General features: G+C 44.0%; 1 protein-coding gene across 2 annotated transcripts; it reads left to right on the top strand.

Annotated features, from left to right (window-relative positions):
- The first annotated feature begins 5,051 nt into the window (after nucleotides 1–5,051).
- Nucleotides 5,052–18,905, top strand: C20H16orf46 (chromosome 20 C16orf46 homolog). Of its 2 annotated transcripts, XM_065899513.1 has the most exons (4): nucleotides 5,052–5,261; nucleotides 10,202–10,348; nucleotides 10,388–11,170; nucleotides 18,882–18,905. In XM_065899513.1, exons 1-4 carry the CDS (start codon nucleotides 5,052–5,054, stop codon nucleotides 18,903–18,905), a joined length of 1,164 nt encoding a protein of 387 aa, XP_065755585.1. The 2 variants fall into 2 exon arrangements, with proteins under 2 accessions (XP_065755585.1, XP_065755584.1); XM_065899512.1 differs by lacking the exon at nucleotides 18,882–18,905 and having other exon boundaries at nucleotides 10,388–11,215.
- The last annotated feature ends 523 nt before the right edge of the window (nucleotides 18,906–19,428 follow it).

Below are 19,428 nucleotides of genomic sequence, written 5' to 3'. Positions count from 1 at the left end.
ATTCTTAACCACTGCGCCACCAGGGAGATCCCATTTCTGTTTACTTTAAATGCTACTAGAAATGATATTTTCTGTATCATACTGAATTTCCATAGGCCCTTAGACTCTCATTCATTTTCTTTATTTCATTTCCACATATCTTAAGTTCCTTGGATCAGTTTTTCTTTGGGTTTATTCTTGTTTATCCAAACATGTACTTTCGGGGCTTGCACCTCAGTCAAAATTTTCTTCTTTGTACATTTCAGTTCTAGCCACTTCAATAGCGTATGTCAGAGAATTTAATACCTTCTGGCATACCTCTGTGTGCCTTCCTGCTTTGTACTCCAAATCCAATCTTCTAGTTGCATCTGCAAATGAATTTTCCCATGGGAGCATTTTCACTGTGATCTTTGTGTTTCCTTGATGTAATTTTCTTGGAAAACATATGGACTTTTATGTATACTTTACACCAGTGATTCTTAAACCAAATCAGGTTGTAAAGGTCCATGGAAATCAAGAAGTGGAAGAACATGAGTTCTGATTTACTTCAAATCTATAAACAAGGCATAATTTTATCATCAGAAAATGAGTATTATATCACTGCAGATTTCTGCATTCCAACATAAAAGGAAAACTGCATGTAATTTGTAAGAAATCACATATCCACTCTTTCAGTTGACCTTTGATTGCTTCTTGCACATTTCTATTTGTCATCTCTTACATGAGCTGGAGGACAAGAATGGGCAATAAATCTCAAAGGCACAGGACTTCCCTGGTGGTCCAGTGCGTAAGACTCTGAGCTCCCAGTGCAGGGGGCCCAGGTTCCATCCCTGGTCAGGGAACTAGATCCCGCTTGCGTGGCACAACTAAGAGTCTGCATGCCGCAACTATGTTGCAACAGGATCCCACGTGCTGCAACTAAGACCCGATGCAGCCAAAATAAATAAACTAATTAAATATTTTTAAAAATCTTGAAGGCGTGTTTATAGGAGGAAAACTGAAAATTAAGATGATTCTTTACACTTAATGAATTTTTTCTAATTAGGAAAAGACCACCAATATTCTGTTTTAGTAGTGGAGCAGCTTGAGAACACCAGTGTTCCAGAGGAGCACCTAGCAATCTGGTATGCAGTAATCTGACCATTTGACTAAGAATACTGCATTTACCAACTCAGAGATGATACTTTGTTTTCAGTCATAAGGAGTCAGTATAGTTCCCATGATCCCCCATTAAATGAGCAAAGTACTTATATTGGGTTGGCCAAGAATTCGTTCAGGTTTTTCCGTAACATGTTACAGGAGAACCCGAACGAACTTTTTGGCCAGCCCAATAAAAATGTATTTATAATGAATAGGTAAAGTGCATATAGCAGTGCCTGGCACATAGTAAGGGCTATGTAACAGTAAGTTTTATTATTAAATTATTGTTGTTACCTGGGTTTCCTTTGGCACTTGGTAATATAATGTGACTGGAACCTCTTCTGGTGCCTTCACCAGGTCCATCTTCTAACTTACTCTAGTTTTTGTTGTTGTCCTTGATTTTTGTTTGTTTCTTTTTGTTTGTTTGTTTGGCTGTGGCATGAGGGATCCTAGTCCCCCGACCAGGGATCGAATCTGTGCCCCCTGCAGTGGGAGCGTGGAGTCCTAACCACTGACCCACCAGTGAATTCCCTCTACTGACTCTAAAATAGGGGCTTGGGACTTCCCTGGTGGTGCAGTGGTTAAGAATCCGCCTGCCAATGCAGGGGACACAGGTTCGATCCCTGGTCCAGGAAGATCCCACAGGCTGCAGAGCAACTAAGCCCGTGTGCCACAACTACTGAGCCTGTGAGCCACAACTACTGAAGCCTGTGAGCCTAGAGCCCATGTTCCACAAGAAGAGAAGCCACTGCAGTGAGAAGCCCTTGCACCGCCAAGAGTAGCCCCCGCTCTCCGCAGCTAGAGAAAGCCCGCGCGCAGCAACAAAGACCCAACGCTGCCAAAAAAAAAAGGGGGGGCTCACCTAATACCACATCTTTGGCCTCTGTGGTTCTCCTCTCTAGATATAGAGATGGAGATAGGGATATAGTCTTCCCCTCAGATTTCACGTATTCTCTTGACATGTGAGAAGTAGATGGAGGAACTGGAGATGGTTAACCTGTAAGAGAGAAGAGTACATGGAGCATTTTCATAGGGCTGTTGGGAGGCTGAGGCAGTGGCCAGTCTCTGGATCAATGATTCTTCAATCCTCTGTAGTGACAGACTGCTTTGTACCTCTGATGCAAGCCCTTCCCCCCAAAAATGATTGAGCGTTTGCAGAGGCATCATAGACCTCCAGAAACCCATCCGTGGATGGGAAGGCTTCCTGCCTTGGTCTGGAGGGCAAAACGAGGACCAGGGAGTGGACGATGTTGAATGGGCAGGGAAAGAAGTCCTGGTTCAATATAAGGATGCTCTTTCTAACAAAGTGGTAGTTCTCCAACTTTGCAGGATTTTACAATCATCTAGGGTGATTTTAAAAATTTTGATGGCCAGGCTGTGCCCAGACCGACAAGAATCAGAATTTCTGTGGGTATAGTCTGGGCATTTTTACTTTTTATAAAGTTCCCCAGATGATTCCAAGGTGCAGCCATGATCAGGAATCAGTAAATTAGAGTACTTTGCCATTGGAACAGTCTCTTTAGGTAGTGAGCACCTTGTCAGTGGAGATACTTCAAGCACAGAACATTTTTCTTATTGATTTGAACATTCTAACTATACTTAATCTCTCCTAAACAGTATCTATTTCTTTGCTCTATTAACCTCAAGTTCAAATTTCTTTTATTATTTAAGAAATGACTTCGCTTTTGATTCTCTGCTTTTTTTCTTTCCAGTTGTACACCTGTTAAGTCTACGGGTTCTGTGGTATTTGCATTTGTAATTCAAAATTACAATGGTATGAGTGTACTTATAGGAGCTTCTTTGGCCTGGGCAGCAACTGAAGTGAAATTTCACAATATGAAAGGCCCAGGCTGGTTTGCACAATCTGTCTGGTCCTTAATCATACTTCTGTTTGGAAACAGGATAGCACTTCTAGTTTTCAGTCACTTGTAATATCATTTCTTTCCCTTTCAGCTTTCATTCATTTCCTCTGATGTCATATTGGAAAAGATTAGGATGCCCAAAGATATTTGACCTTCCATAGGTAAATGGAACTTTATTAGCATCAAAATGCCATTTTAAGCCTATGTGAAAAAGCCAAAATGGTAATTAAACAGATATTGTTATAAGAAGTTGCTGATCTCTACCTAGACAGAAAGTGAAAATGTATGCTTCTGGCAGGGATCACTTTGGGGTGAGAGAGCAAGGCGTGTGGTCCCCAGTGGCCTTTGTCTCATTACAAGCAAAGTTTTCCTCAGGAAGGCCATGGCCATTCATCAGCAGCCATTGTGCTGATGTAATATTGGTGGTCATTGCCTGGGCATTAGAGTCCATCCACACAGCTTGCGGGGTCCCCAGGAGGAACCCATCTGTGGGACTGTATTACAATCATGCTGGCTTTATAGATGAGCAAACAGACCTGGAGAAGTAACTCGCCCAACAAAACAGACAGCTAGGACATAGGATTGGAACCCTGGCTGATTGGAACCCGAGTCTGTGCTCTCCTGATAAGGATTATTACTTTCCTAACACTTTGGCTGGCTTATGAATGCCAAGTCCTATTTTTCAAGCTGGAAAAACATCAGCTAAAGATAGTATCATCATCACCACCACCTACCACCACCACAGCCACCGACACCATCATCACCACCACCTACTCTATCAGTTCGCTAGGACTGCCACCACGAAGCACCAGAGACAACACAAGTTTACCGTCTCAGTTCTAGAGACTTGGAGTCCAAAGTCAAGGTGTTGGCAGGGTTCGTTCCTTCTTTTTTTTTTCTGGGTTGTCTTTTCACTTTTTTTTTTTGTTTGTTTGTTTTGACCACGCTGTGCAGCATGTGGGATCTTAGTTCCCTGACCTGGGATCGAACCTGTGCCCCCTGCGTTGGGAGTGCAGAGTCTTAACCACTGGACCGCGAGGGAAGTCCCTCACTTTTTTTTTGTTATATCGAAGTATAATTGATTTACAGTGTTGTGTTACTTTCAGGTGTACAGCAAAGTGATTAAGTTTTATATATATATATATATATATATAATAGATATAATATATAATTATATCTATAATATATATACTCTTTTTCAGAAAGAATATATATATTCTTTTTCAGATTCTTTTCCCTTATAGGTTATTATAAAATATTGAGTATAGTTCCCTGTGCTATAGAGTAGGTCCTTGCTGGTTATCTGTTTTACACATGGCAGTGTGTATATGTTAATCCCAGACTCCTAATTTATCCCTCCCCCTGGGTTGGTACCTTCTGAGGCTGTGAGGGAGGGATGTGTTCCAGGCCTCTCTCCTTGACTTGTTGATGACCGTCTCGTCCCTGGGTCTCCTCACATTGCCTTCCCTCTAAGCATGTCTGTGTCCAGAGTTCCCCTCTCTATGTGGACACCTTCATATAGGGTGGATGAGGGTGAACCAATTGACTTAGCTTTGACCACATTCTCCACCAGCTTCCTCAGATGCCAAAGGATCCCCAAGCCGACATCCAGGCTGTTCGGACAGGACAGAGGAGGTGGCTGGGATGCATCAGTCACACATAGCACGATGGTTCTCTTCATATTAGCACAGCATCATTTGGATGTTTTGGGAGTGGAGGGTAGGGATGCTTAACCCTACATTCCTACTCTGTCGGGGCACTTGGTACCCCATCACGAGAGACAGAGTCTGTGGTAACATCTTTCTACCCTCTTTTCTTCACTTCCAACTTTGGTCTTTAAATCCATCAGTCTTTAAAATTAGCCTTATTTTTTACAATGTCAATAGCTGGCAAAGGATGATTTTGTAATATTTCTTCTGTCTATTCCTGAACATATCTTGAAGATATTTCGCCTGAGTTGTTGAATTGCTTTTAAAACAAAAAACAAAAAACAATACTAAATGCTAAGTTCAATTTGCATTTCAAACCACAGGAAGAAGATGTTAAAGACTTTAAGCAACCATCACAGTAATGGATCTCAGTCTGAAAAACGAGACTGAATTAGAAAATAGTGAAAATAATGAAATTCAAAGCACAGAAGAAACTGAATTAATCTATACTTGTCCAGATGAAAGAAGTGAAAAGAATCACGTTTGTTGTCTTCTCAATATCAGTGACATTACACTTGAACAAGATGAAGAAGCCAAAGAGTTTGTCATTGGAACTGGATGGGAGGAAGCAGTGAGTATTTTCTTGAGTTAGGTCTCTTGCATGTCAGTGTTTTGACACAAGCCTTTTCTTTTACTATTTTCAAAAATAGTTACTATTGCCAAAAAAAAAAAAAGTGTAAGTGATGAAATATAGAAAGCTTTTGGAACAGAGGTAGAATGTTAATGATGATAATAGCTGTACCTTTTATTGAGTATTTATGGCCACTCACTATTGGCAAGCACAGTACTGAATGCTTTATGTACATCAATTCATTCACCTTCTCAATAGTTCTGTGAGGCAGGTATTATGTGAGGCATAATATTATGTGAGACAGCCTCTGGGACTCCAGAACCCAAGCTACTTAACTTAACCCAAGCTACTTAATTAATCCCCCAAGAGACCTGAGATTGTTATCCTGGTGGTTCTACTCAGAACCCTGTGGGTTTATTCTTAAACTATTCTTAGAATCAGTAATAGAAATACACTTCTAAATTTAGAACTGTAAGGGAATTTGGTCTAATCCAGTGATTCTCACCTGCTAGTGTCACAACTGGTGGGGAGGGAGAGGGGATGCTACTGGATGTAGTGGGTAGAGGCCAGGGGTGCTTACAATGCCCAGGGTGGCTCCCACCACAATAAATGGTCCAGCCTTGGGACTTCCCTTGCGGTCTAGTGGTTAAGACTCTGTCCTTCTATTGCAGGGGGTACATGTTCGATCCCTGGTGGGGGAACTAAGATCCCACATGCCACGAAGCCAAAAAAAAAAAGAAAAAAGAAATGATCCAGCCTTGTCTTAGCTTGGGCTGCTGTAATAGAATACCATAGACTGGGTAGCTTAAGCAACAGACATTTATTTCTCAGTCAGAGGTCAGGGTCCCAGCATGGTTGTGTTCTTGGTGAGAGCCCTGTTTCATTTTATTTTATTATTTTTTGGCTGTGCCATGCAGCATGCGGGATGCAGAATCTTTAGTTCCCCAACCAGGGATCAAGCCCTTGCCCCCTGCAGTGGCAGTGTGGAGTCTTAACCACTGGACCGCCAGGAAGTCCCCTCCTTTTCTTATAAGGGCACTAATCCCATCATGAGGGCCCTGCCATCTTGACCTCATCTAACCCTAACACCTCCCAAACACCCACCTCCAAATACCATCACACTGGGGATTAGGGTTTCAACATAGGAATTTGCCGGGGGAGGGTACACAAACATGCAACCCATAAATAGCTCCCAATGTTGGTAGCCAATGTTGAGAAACCTTGATCTAATTGGTTTATTTTATAAATATGGAAACTGAGGCCAAAATAAGGCAGAGTGACTCTACCCAAGTCCACTTGACAGTTGCAAGAATGTGTCTTCGGAGCCTCCTCTGGTGCTCTCTCTACTGTACGCCGCCCCCCGCCACCTCGTTAAGCGTATATGACCTATGACCTTCCATACACACACCCCCAGATCAGGTAAGTCAAGGTGGTAGAGAGTTCTATTTAAGCATGGAAAACTTTCTAAGCTTAGAAGTTAGAAGGTTCAGTTTACTATTCAAGGTAATTACTTTGAAATATACATCCAAGGGCTGTTGGAAAAGAATTTTCTTTTAATTGGAAAAATTGCCCCATGCCCCATGCTGAGAGTACGTTTGCTGTTCACACTCTGTCTGGTATGACCATTTCCTCCTGCCTGCTGCCTGCTACTCTTTGCTCTCTCTGTCCAGCCCCCGACCCCTGCCCACCCAGCCCTACCCCACCTCTCAGACAGCCTTGCCTCAGGAGGGTTGACTGAGGTCTGTCCCCGCCCCCTGCAAAGGCTGGCTTCCTGCACTGGCTCATGGCCCCCTGACCCTTTCTGTGCTGGTGCCAGGGACCCCTGGGCCAGCATTTAGAGGAGGACAGAGAACACTTTGCTGGTAGCAATTCGTGAGAGTTTCTTATGCTTGCAGAGCCAAGGGATCTCACAGGAGGCAGGTGATGGGATGCCTCAAGGCTGCACAATGTTGACTCAGGCTGACCCAGTGCAGGAGCCTTTCCTATCACTACCCTGCTGTTTCTCCCCGTGGCAGCCTGTGGATGCCCATACCACTTGGGGACTCTGTGGACACTCAGTCAGGAGGGAGGCACAGTCACCTTGCACTGCAGCTGGGCTCGAAGTCCTGGCAGACATCCAGACCTTTTTGGAAACACCTAGCTTACCTGTGACACCTCACCTGTAAGGACCAAAAAGGCAAGGTGTCATTGCCCCCTGCCCTGGGACTTGGATCCCCTGCCCGGCCATGTGAACACCCTGGAGATGTAGATCCTCTGTATCAGCCTCGACCCAAGGGGTGCCTTTTTTTTTTTGGCTGTGCCTTGCAGCTTGCTGGATCTTGGTTTCTGGACCAGGGATTGAACCCGGGGCCTCTGCAGTGAAAGCGCCAAGTCCTAACCACTGAACTGCCAGGGAACTCCCGTGTGGGGTGCTTTCTATTTTATTTATTTTTTAAAAAAAGATATATTTATTTTATTTTTTAATTAATTTATTTTTGGCTGTGTTGGGTCTTCGTTGCTGCATGCGGGCTTTCTCTAGTTGTGGCGAGCGGGGGCTACTCTTCACTGCACGCTTCTCACTGCGGTGGCTTCTCTTGTTGCGCAGCATATCCTCTAGGCACACGGACTTCAGTAGTTGTGGCACGCAGGCTCAGTAGTTGTGGCGCATGGGCATAGCTGCTTGGCGGCATGTGGGATCTTCCCAGATGGGGGATCAAACCCATGTCCCGTGCATTGGTAGGAGGATTCTTAACCAGTGCACCACCTGGGAAGTCCCTGGGGTGCTTTTTAAAATCTACCTTCCCAGGAATTCCCTGACCCTTCCCAAGCCCCTCCCCTGAGTACTGGCTTAGTAGATTGGGGTGGGCCTCGGGAATCTGGATTTTGAAAAGCAGCTCAGGTGACTCTTAGGGTCAGGCAACTGGGGAGCCTTCGCTGACTCAGTTGGACCTGTTTAATAGATTCAGAAAGACAAAAGCTCAGGGGTTGCTCCACATTTTAGGCTCCCCTCACTCAACATCCCATTAAGCCAGAGTTGGCCTTTTCCACACACACAGCCTGGAGACAAATCCCCTTGCCTGGGTGGAGGTGGGGACCAAGCGACTTGCCTCACTCCACCAAAGCCACCATCTGGAGAGAGGCTGTCAGCCTGAGGACCTATTAGCAAATGGGCTGGGACCCTTGCTTTTCTGTAAAAGCTGGAAAACCACCTGGGGAGCCAGGGTTGAGAGCAGTGAGGTGCGAGGCAAGCAGCATGGTCCTCTTGAAGATGCAGTGCCGACCCTGCAGCACGTGAAGGGACAGGATTCCCTGAACAGAGGCAGAGGGAGGGGGAAGCTGGGGAAGATGTGCTCAGGCTGACTCAGCGTGCAGTGCTGGGCAGCAGCCTTGTAGCTGTCCAAGAACTGGGACTTCACTATGCTAAAGAAAATCGTTTTTTTTTTTTTTATGAGAACATATTCAAGGCTTCAGCAGCACGTCTTTGGGAAGAGTTAGGTCTGGGGAATAAGAAAGTATTGGACTCCAATAGCACTTACTAGACTTTTTAAAAAAGTGATGCTGCAGGCTTCCCTGGTGGCCCAGTGGTTAAGAATCCGCCTGCCAATGCAGGGGACACAGGTTCGAGCCCTGATCCGGGAAGATCCTGCCTGCCACGGAGCAACTAAGACTGTGCGCCACAACTACTGAGCCTGCGCTCTAGACCCTATGAGCCACAACTACTGAGCCCTCGTGCCACAACTACTTAAGCCTGCGTGCCTAGAGCCCGTGCTCCGCAACAAGAGAATCCATTGCAATGAGAAACCCACCCACCGCAAGGAAGTGTAGCCCCTGCTCGCTGCAACTAAAGAAAGCTCACGCAGCAAAGAAGACCCAACGCAGCCATAAATAAAAAGTTCCCTTTAAAAAATAAAAAAAATATAAAAAGGGGTTTTTCTTGACACTTATGAATTTCTAACAGGAATTTGGGGAGCTGAACACGTGAGGTGAGAGGGTGTGGAGGGTGAAAAGGGGATGATGGGAAAGGGATGATTTTGTGCAGGAGGACCAGAGGCTGGCCCCATCTTCAGGCCCAGGAGACAATGCTGCTCCTCACAGGCTCTCCTTGTCCTCTGCTTGGGGACGCACAGACCTCCTGAATGTGCCAGCACTTGTTGGCTGTAAGGATATTTTGAGCCTCAGTTTCCTCCTCTGTAACCTGGATATCAGAATACCTAAACTGTAGCACTCCTGTGAGGATTAAATGAACGAATGCCAAGAGATCCTCAGCTCAGTGCCTGGAACATAGTAAAATCGTGGGAGCTATTTTTGCTTTTTTTTTTTTTTTTTTAACATATAAGGTTGCCAGATTTAGCAAATGAAAACACAAGGCACCCAGTTGAACTTGGCTTTCGGTAAACCTAATTAGTGTAAGTATATCCCGAATGTGGTCTTGTGTTTTTATCTAACAGCTCTGTTTACCTGTGACCTCTGTGGCAGGGTCAGCCAGGGGACTCCGGGTGTGGCCGCGGGCATCGGTGTGCCTGGGCCCTGCTGACCCTGCGTCTGCCTCTGCTCCTCTGCCTTTTCTTCAGCCTCTCCGAGCAGCAGTCTCCCGGGTGTGGTAAACAGACCCTGCAGTACAAGAAAGGCTGGCAGAGAGGACAAGAACAAACAGTTTTGATTTTATTTTAATAATTCTGAATCGACTTTAACGCGCATCTAAAAAAATGTAGAGTCAGCACATCAATGTGGCCATTTATAGATACTATCGCTTAGTATTTTCGTCTTTAAAAATACTGTTACAAATACTATTGCTTAGTATGAGGCTAAACTAGGCATGAAAAGTTAAAACTAAAACATTTAAGTCAATTTTTAGAGAAATATTGATTTAAATAGGACAGCCAAACTGGGAATGGGGCCAAAGTAGGGGCAACTGGAGTCTAGGCAGCTCAGCTGAGAGTAACACGCTGTTTTATTTGCAGGTCCGAGGCTGGGGAAGGATTTCTCCAACTGCCTGCATCTGGCCCAGGAAGAAGCTTAAAAAGGCGAAGATGGGAGAAAGTGCCAGCAGCTGCTTACTCTGTGTCAGCCTCTCCCAAGGGAGCCTGGAGGCCAGGCTTCAGTCGGAGGCCGGGAAGTTGGAGTCGGGGACTTCAGCTCTGGCTAAGGCAGGGCCGGAGAAGGATGGAGGCAGCCTCTCCCAGACTCCCGGCCCCCTGCCAGGCCCCAACACTGCCTACCGGAAAGTTAACAGGATCTGCTTTCCCACTTACAGTCAGGGAGAGAAAAAAAGCCTGCAAATGAAAGAGTTTATTTGGTGCCTGAAAGACTGGGCCACTCCCGAGTTTGTGAGGGGCAACGACCCCGGAAGCCCCAGCGGAGGCGCTGACGGAAGTGCCTCCATGGCAGACTCCTTGACTTCCAAGGCCCTTTTAGTTCTACCTGCCCTGAAGTCTTCACCCCCAAATGGCTTGGATGTGCCAGGTAAGAAGAGTCAGAACTTTTTCTTACAGCAGGAAGAGAAGGGGCCGAGCGTGGCGAAGGATGAGCAAGTGGCTTGTGCATATGGGGTGAAAACAGTTGACGGGACAGGTGAGAAGAGGCCCATTGAGCTGGCCAAGCACCACAAGGTGAAGGAAACGCAGCCTTTCCCCACCCCGGTGGCCCGGACATCCCTGCTGGCCGGTCCCGAGCCCTGCTGCCTGCCCTGGTCCCTCCTGCCTGGAAAACACCTGGTGTGCCCTCCCCACCACAACAGTGTTCGCTATCTCGCCACCCTGCAGCTTGTGCAGAAACAAGGAGCGCAGACCTACAAAGCCAAATTCAAAGCCAGGGAGCCAAGACCTCCCGTGAAAACCCCACAGTGCGTTCTCACAGCGGCCAAGCCGGAAAACAGGCCGCAAACGCTGGAGACCAAAGTGTTCCCAAGACCTCTCTTGCCGTCCCTCACGGTGAGCAGAGTTGTTATGGCCGTTCCCACTCACAGACTCCTCTGAGTTGCCATGATGTAATTCCCTGGGAATAAGCACCGTCTGAAAGTTGTTCATCTTCTCTTCCCTCTCTCCCTCCTGCCCCAACCCCAGTCTCTTCCTACTCCTCCTCGTCTTCTCGTACACATTTCTCTCCCCCTCTCCCCTGGTGCTTTTTTGTAGTATAATCAGGGGAAATTGAACCTCATTGTATGGGTTTTGATGTGCTCTCAAAGCCCCGATATTTATGTGTTACCTGCTACTATTGCTTAGCCGTTTACAAAACGCAAACTGGTAATGCCAGTCTCAGCCTCTGCCTGACTTATCTCTGCACTGGAAGACAAGTGGATGGTGGGGAATCTGAAGGGCCTCCCTCAGGGATGCCCCCATGCCAGCCCTGAGCCAACCTGCAGGGGCTCCTGCCCCCTCAACCCCAGTGCCTTAAGCCAAGCGTACTGGGCGTGTGTAGACCATATCGTTTCTTGATCTTTTGAACCCGGCAGATGTCTGTTGCCGCATTTTCTCTTGCAACAAAGATCTGCTTTAATAGAAACAATGTTATAAGAGAAAAATTCCAGCCTGTGTCCAAATGAATATCCTCTATCCAAGGTGGTGTATCCTTATCTTATATCCATGGATGTGCGGTATCCCTTTGTTTCCTATGTGCCCCAGATTTCATATAGCCTCATGCTTGTCGCACATTTCATATATTTCATATATTATAGCCTCATGCTCGTCTCTGTGTCTGGGAAGTTTTTCTTACCATTCTACAAAATTCATCTTGGGAGGCAGGTTAAGAATAATTTTTTTTTTTAAATGTCGCTGTGATTATTGTCAGCACACATGCTTTCTCCAGTCTTACCTTATAACTACTATTTGGCAACTCGACAACCCCAAACAGACAAGTATGGAATGGGGCTGTGACTTTCTTCCTTCTTCCATCTTTCCTCTCCCCTCATTTTACCCGAGTGCGTATCTCCTGAAGTTGTATATAAATTAAACTTTTGTAAATGAGTTCTATTTTAAATGTGAAGTGACAATGCTATGTAGAGAAATGCTCTGAAGAACCATTTTGTAATACGCATAACCATTTAGCCGCTCTGTAATTACATAGTTGGCATGTGCTTAAGGTAGGTTGTACTTGAACTCTAGGCTTTCCGTCTCCTAAATGATGGGCAGACAGAATATATGACTGTATTTGTAAACATCTGCTTTCCATAACTGTTTTTTGTGATGTCTTGTCTGTTTGAGTTTAGGTTTTTTGGTTTTGTTTTGTTGGTTTGTCTTTACAGGAGTAACTATAGTACAACCGTCACTGAAAGGCGTATTTTGCCTTTTGAGGTCATACACTTTATAGTCCAGAAGCAGTTAACAGGTTCTACTCATTCTTTCTTCTCTGAATGAAGAAACCATCTGGATTCATCCCCAAGAAGAGGCCCTGATTTCTCACTGTGTCTGGACAGTGGGGGTCTTGGACCCAGTACTGTTTGAGGACCCTCCAGCTCTGGCAGCCTGCCCACCTAAGTCAGTTGTTTTTCAAGCCCCTCTTTATAAGTTGCAGAATAATGAATAAGCTCACTATGTAAAGCAGTCATAAGTGTTTGATTGGGAGGGAAAAAGTATCCACCAGTATGAGGGACAAAGCCCACCTGCTCAGCCCAGATGTACTTACCTGTTGAGATCTTGAGGCAGTCTGAACTGATCCAAGTTACAACATAATGTTTTTTTTCTTAAGAAAAACTCATTTGTTGAGGTAAGGATTATAAATTCTATAGCTTTAGGGGTAAACATATAATAATTTAGAATTGAGGAGAGCCAGTTTGAACAAAGGAAGGGCCAAATTTAAAGGTTTGTAGTATCTTTTTTGAGCAAATAATTTGGTCAACAAAATGTTGACTAGAAGATCCCTCTGTGACTAGATAAGAATGCTTTGCATTTGGCATCTTTTTCTTTAGGTAATTATTCAAGTACCTGTTAAAGGCCCTCTGATATCTTATCTGTGTTAGCCGTGGTTTAAATTGTTTCTCTGTGGATAGTCACTCTAGGCCTTGTCCCAATTTCTATTCAGATTAAATCAGGACATCCGAACTGGTCTTTGATGTCCAAGTTTAGATAAAGGCTAAATGTTTACTAGAATGCAGCCCCCCTTAGGGTTCTAGGTCACTAACAAAAATCCTGCCATTTTAAGGAGTTAAGCATGTTATAATTCAGTGCCAGTGGCCCTCTTCCTACCTCCAGGTGATGATCTCAGTTAGATTTTGGTTCCTCTAGTCCTCCCCAAACCAAGCATGGAGGGCTCTGTGTTTCACCCCTCATTCTGTTATGTTTGGCTGTCTCATTAGTAAAGCTTTCCAAACCCCTATTCTTTTTTGAAATTAAAAAAATCACCGAGTGGAACTGTGGCAGCACCTGACAGAGGGCTCCTGCAGGGCTTGAGGTCAACTACTGGGTGAGGCCAGGCTGAGGTGTGGGGATGCTCCTGGGCAAGGGCAGGGCCGTAGGGGCTGGAAACCTCGGAAAGATAGAGTATAGATCTGACAGAGAGACGAGGGACAAGGCCAAAGGGAAGACTAAGACCCGGCGACATTTGGACAAGTATGTAGGGCTTTGGCTACTCAGGGAGACTTTCCCTAATTTTTAGCTATGTTCTTTTTATTCTGGACTTTGCCCCCTATTGTGAAATTTACCTGTACTTCCAGGACCATGCTATAAAATGACTTGAACCCAGAATCAAATTTGCTTTCAACCTCTCCCGAAGCACCGGAGCCCCAGCCTGTCTCCCTGCGGGCTCCCCCAGTTGGCCAAGCGGGCCGAGCTACACAGTTGGAGTTCCGCATCTGGGACTTTTTGGGTGTCTGGGCTCGGGTCCAGTGCAGCCTTAGTGCTGCAGTTTGGGGGCTACGGAAAAGTCAGATGGGGAAGAAACGGGCTCCTGTGGTTGTGACTGAGGGCAGACGAGGGTGGTCCCTGGTACCACGGGCAACACTCTCCCACTGTCTGCCAGGCTAACTGGGGCACTGGAGCCAGGAGAGATTCAGTGCTGTGCGCTTGATGCCCAGGCTAAACTCTGACCCGAGCTCTACTAGCCGGTCACATGATACAATAATTCCACTTGAATTGGCAAGGCACTGTTCTAAGAGTTCAAAGCCTCTTCTGGGTATTATCTCTTTTTATCCTGAGCAAATTCATGAGGGTCAGGGATCATTTTCTCCTGTGACCCAAGGAGAATCCAATCAACAGAGAGCTTGTGTTTAGTCAGGGCTGGTGTGCACCTTGGGCATCTGAAGGTGCCAACTTATCTCCAAGGTGAGGGAACAGCTGGAGCACTGGGTGGAAAGTATCACATAAGGCAGGAAGGAAGGCTTCAGAATGTCATTCCTTCCTGTAAGATGGGAACAATTTGACATAGGATGTGGTGAAGACGAGGAGGTAATGTATGTAAAACAAATCAAATAGAGGTTTGATCTGTGGTTTTCCTGAATGTGGTGATCAGATCAAATACAAATAGCTGGATCATTTCCCTTTAATGAATAGCTTTTCAAAATCACCTAGAAATCCTGTGGGCATGGCCAGTTGTCATTTGGAGTTTGATGGGTCTTCACTCTTTAGAAGTCCTCAGAGGGCTTCCCTGGTGGAGCAGTGGTTGAGAGTCCGCCTGCTGATGCAGGGGACGCGGGTTCGTGCCCCGGTCCGGGGAGATCCCACATGCTGCGGAGCGGCTGGGCCCGTGAGCCATGGCCGCTGAGCCTGCGTGTCCGGAGCCTGAGCTCTGCAACGGGAGAGGCCACAGCAGTGAGAGGGCCGCGTACGGCAAAAAAAAAAAAAAAAAAAAAGTCCTCAGAACTCAGCTTTCTAACTTGTTGACTCAGGGTCCTTGCTTGGGACTCCTGTTAATCCATGGGCCATCTTCATTCCCTGGCCCTTTTCCTCATCCTGTTTTGCTTGAATTTCCACTGCACCAGTCTAAACACCATTGCTCTGCAGATTTATACCATGCCTCTCATACTGATTTTGTGTCACCTTGAGGTGTTGTAGCAAAAAATTTACTTTTCAAGTTTAATCTCCCAGATCAAAACTATTGTATGTCTTCCTGAACACAGCCTCAGGGTAACTCCAGTGCAACAAGTAAAACTAGCACCATCACCCTTTTTCCCAAGAGCTGAGACTAGACTTTTTTTTTTTAATAGCCCAGCTTTCCCCCTGGACATTGTTGACTCTGCCCTATAAAATGAGGGGATTTTAATACCTAGGGTCCCTCCTAATTCTGTCATTTTAGTGCAGTTAACTTGACTGTAAACATTACCAGACACTCAAAATGTGAACAGTTCTTTTTGTTGCAGATTTGCGATCAGACTTCCTCTGGATGCTGGCTTTTGTAGTGTGAAATTTAAAAAAAAATCTAAATGAATTTCAATTTGTACATTTCAAAAGTTGCTTATAGTAAAAATCCTAAAGAGATTAAGAAAAAAAATTTTTTACATAAGACTATGAGAATTCAACTTTACTAACACATTCTTTATAAACAACGCATGTACTTTTTTTTTAAGACAATGTTTTAGAGCAGTTTAAAGTTCATAGCAAAATTGAGAGGAAGGTACAGAGATTACCCATATGCCCCCTCTCCCCCCCCACAGATGCACAGCCTCTCCCAGGATCAGCATCCCGAGAGTGTGGACATTTGTTACAAATGATGAATCTACGCCGACATGTCATAATCACTTAAAGTGTTTACATCAGCGTCATTCTGGGTATTGTACGTTCTGAACACACATACTTTTTTTTTGAATTTTATTTTTTATATAGCAGGTTATTAGTTATCTATTTTATACTTATTAGTTATCTATTATATATATTTTTTATTAGTGTATATATGTCAATCCCAATCTCCTAATTCATCCCACCACCACCCCCTGCCGCTTTGCCCCCTTGGTGTCCATACGTTTGTTCTCTACATCTGTGTCTCTATTTCTGCCCTGCAAACCGGTTCATCTGTACCATTTTTCTAGGTTCCACATATATGCGTTTATATACGATATTTGTTTTTCTCTTTCTGACTTACTTCACTCTGTATGACAGTCTCTACAAATGACCCAATTTCGTTCCTTTTTATGGCTGAGTAATATTCTATTGTATATGTGTACCACATCTTCTTTATCCATTCATCTGTTGATGGGCATTTAGGTTGCTTCCACGACCTGCCTATTGTAAATAGTGCTGCAATGAACACTGAGGTGCATGGTGTCTTTTTAAATTATGGTTTTCTCTGGGTATATGCCCAGTAGTGGGGATTGCTGGGTCATATGGTAATTCTATTTTTAGTTTTTTGAGGAACCTCCATACTGTTCTCCATAGTGGCTGTATCAATTTACATTCCCACCAACAGTGCAAGAGGGTTCCCTTTTCTCCACACCGCCTCCAGCACTTGTCGTTTGTAGATTTTCTGATGATGCCCATTCTAACTGATGTGAGGTGATACCTCATTGTAGTTTTGATTTGCATTTCTCTAATATTAGTGATGCTGAGCAGCTTTTCATGTGCTTCTTGGCCATCTGTAGATCCTCTTTGGAGAAATGTCTGTTTAGGTCTTCTGCCCATTTTTAGATTGGGTTGTTTTTTTAATATTGAGCTGCAAGCTGTTTATATATTTTGGAGATTAATCCTTTGTCCTTCGATTCATTTGCAAATATTTTCTCCCATTCTGAGGGTTGTCTTTTCATCTTGTTTATGGTTTCCTTTGCTTTGCAAAAGCTTTTAAGTTTCATTAGGTCCCATTTGTTTATTTTTGTTTTTATTTCCATTCCTCTAGGAGGTGGATCACAAAAGATCTTGCTGTGATTTATGTCAAAGAGTGTTCTTCCTATGTTTTCCTCTAAGAGTTTTATAGTGTCCGGTCTTACATTTAGGTCTCTAATCCATTATGAGTTTATTTTTGTGAACACACATACTTCTTTAATGTTCCAATGCTCAGCTGATATTGCATCCATAGCAGTGCTTACAATTCCACTCCACCAACTGGCCCTATGCCTCGGGCAGGATTTTTCAACCTTCACTGTTGGCATTTAGGAGCTGGATAATTCTTTGTGGTGGGGCTGTTTTGTGCACAGAGGGATACTGAGCAGCATCTCTGTCCTCTACCCGCTAGATGCCAATAGTCCCTGCCCAGTTGTGACAATCAAGAATGCCTTCAGACACTGCCAAGTGCCACAAGGGCAAAACCGGCCCAGGTGAGGACCAGTGCTTTAGGGAATTAGTTACCTAGAATCCTAGAATTAGTTATCTAGAATCCTAGAATTAGTTATCTAGAATGCCTCTGTTTGCTGCTTCCCTGACAACTTTACTTACAGAGCAAGCAGAAGCCCTGGCACAGAGGCAAAGGAAATGTGGGAGATGTCCTGCCTGCTTCATCCTGGAAAGCACAGGTGCTCTCAGTTTTGTCCTAGTCCTTCAGGGCCTTCTGGGGGCACCTGCCCGGTTTCCCTCCTGAAGGAAGCGACTCCGGGCCTGCTTTTCTCTGAGACAGTCTCTCTCAGAGTAACAGTAGGGCTCATTTAGCCAGCGCCAGGAAGAGCTGTTGGCATTCTCTTATCCTTGTTTTAGGAGAATGTACATTATTGTTTTGGCAAGGTTTTCAAGAAAATTCTAAGATGTTAAGTTGATTTATTTACATTTAATGGCATCATTCAGAATTCTCTACTTTTTTAACCAGTACTCTCCTCAACTTCACTGCTTGTGCTAAATCACTGTGAATATTGAGAGGCAGCCAACACTACGTATGACCCTCCTCAGTAACCGCTGGAAAATCTATACTTCATGTATGTGTGTGTGTGTGTGTGTGTATGTGTATATATACACACACACATATGAAAATGGCTTTCTTCTCCCATTTAGCTCAAACTACAAGCCTTTCTTCCCTTTGTATCTTTTAAAATGAAACAATTTCTCGCTTATTAAAACTTGAAGACTGCTAACTTGAAAACATAGCATAAAACTAGTCTTATTTCCAGCACCACAGGAGGGTTAGGACTATTCACTAAGTCTGTAAATGTGAAAGAACTCTCAGCAATTTCATTCGCTTTAAGCTCTGTATGTGAAGAAAAGTAGAAATCTAACTAATCTGAGATAAAAAACACTGGTCCTGATACTGTTCATGACTCTGTGAAGGTTTAGTTTCATGGCTATTCACCCAAATCCTCATGACTGACTTTTCTAATGTAATTCCAGGAAAATGGGCTGTCAGGGACATACCATATGGCAGCTAATGAGAGAACTTGAAATCTGAAGGCTTACTCCTTAGACACACATCTCATTAGAGAAATGGGATTTAAATGGTTTTAAAATACACCACATCTTACCAAAAGAAAAAGAAAAAAAAACTGATACCAGCTTACAATTCATTAACAAGTACTAGACTCTCAAATATAGCTAAACAAAAACTATTACCACGAACTGAACTAAGATAATATAAACAGTTCCTAAAGCATAGTTTGCCAAAGTTTGGATGGTTTCTCAAAAAGCATACTATAAAAATCTTAATTTTTGAAGGCTCACTTTTTAAATAGGGAAAAGTCTTTGAAGAGCATTTTAAGGTTAGATATCCTTTTGTGATTAAGTTAATTCAGATGCATTGACTCCTGCCAAATTTTTATTGCAGCACGAGCTACAATTTCTGAAGTCACTAAATTTCTCGTTACAGCACAGGAAAAGGAAGATAAAGTAGGAGAGGGATCAGTTTCAAATTCAGTCCTAAGCAGCAACAATGTTTGAGATGCAATCATAAAACCAAATATTTCACCTAGGACATGGAAAAAGCACTAGATCACCAGAAAGCAAAGAGTAAAAAGCTGCAAGCAAAAGCAATAAGAAGATGCCAAACTTGGAACAAGGTCTTATTGACACATAATATGCTAATCAGCTCACTCCTTTAGGCCAAAAAAAAAAAAAAAGTTTTTGTTCACATAGGTAACAGATATATTTTTGAGAATAACAAAGTCACCATGGAGATATATTTTTTTAAACAATTTTTTATTTTCTGAAATATTTGACTATTTCACTGATAAACTAAAAAAGGATATTATTAATTTTGTTGTTTCTTTTTTGTAGCCTTTATGACCTGTAATACTAACTTGCTTGATGGTAAAGAACCAAGAGTTAATGGAAGGGCCTTGACCACAAGTTTCTCCTATGACAACCTTCACTATTCCTGATTTTGTGGATTTAGAACAAAGTTACAAATGTGTTTA

The sequence above is a fragment of the Phocoena phocoena genome, chromosome 20 (assembly GCF_963924675.1).
Source record: "Phocoena phocoena chromosome 20, mPhoPho1.1, whole genome shotgun sequence".
Taxonomy (NCBI): Eukaryota; Metazoa; Chordata; class Mammalia; order Artiodactyla; family Phocoenidae; genus Phocoena; species Phocoena phocoena.
This window is presented reverse-complemented; position numbering and strand designations above follow the sequence as displayed.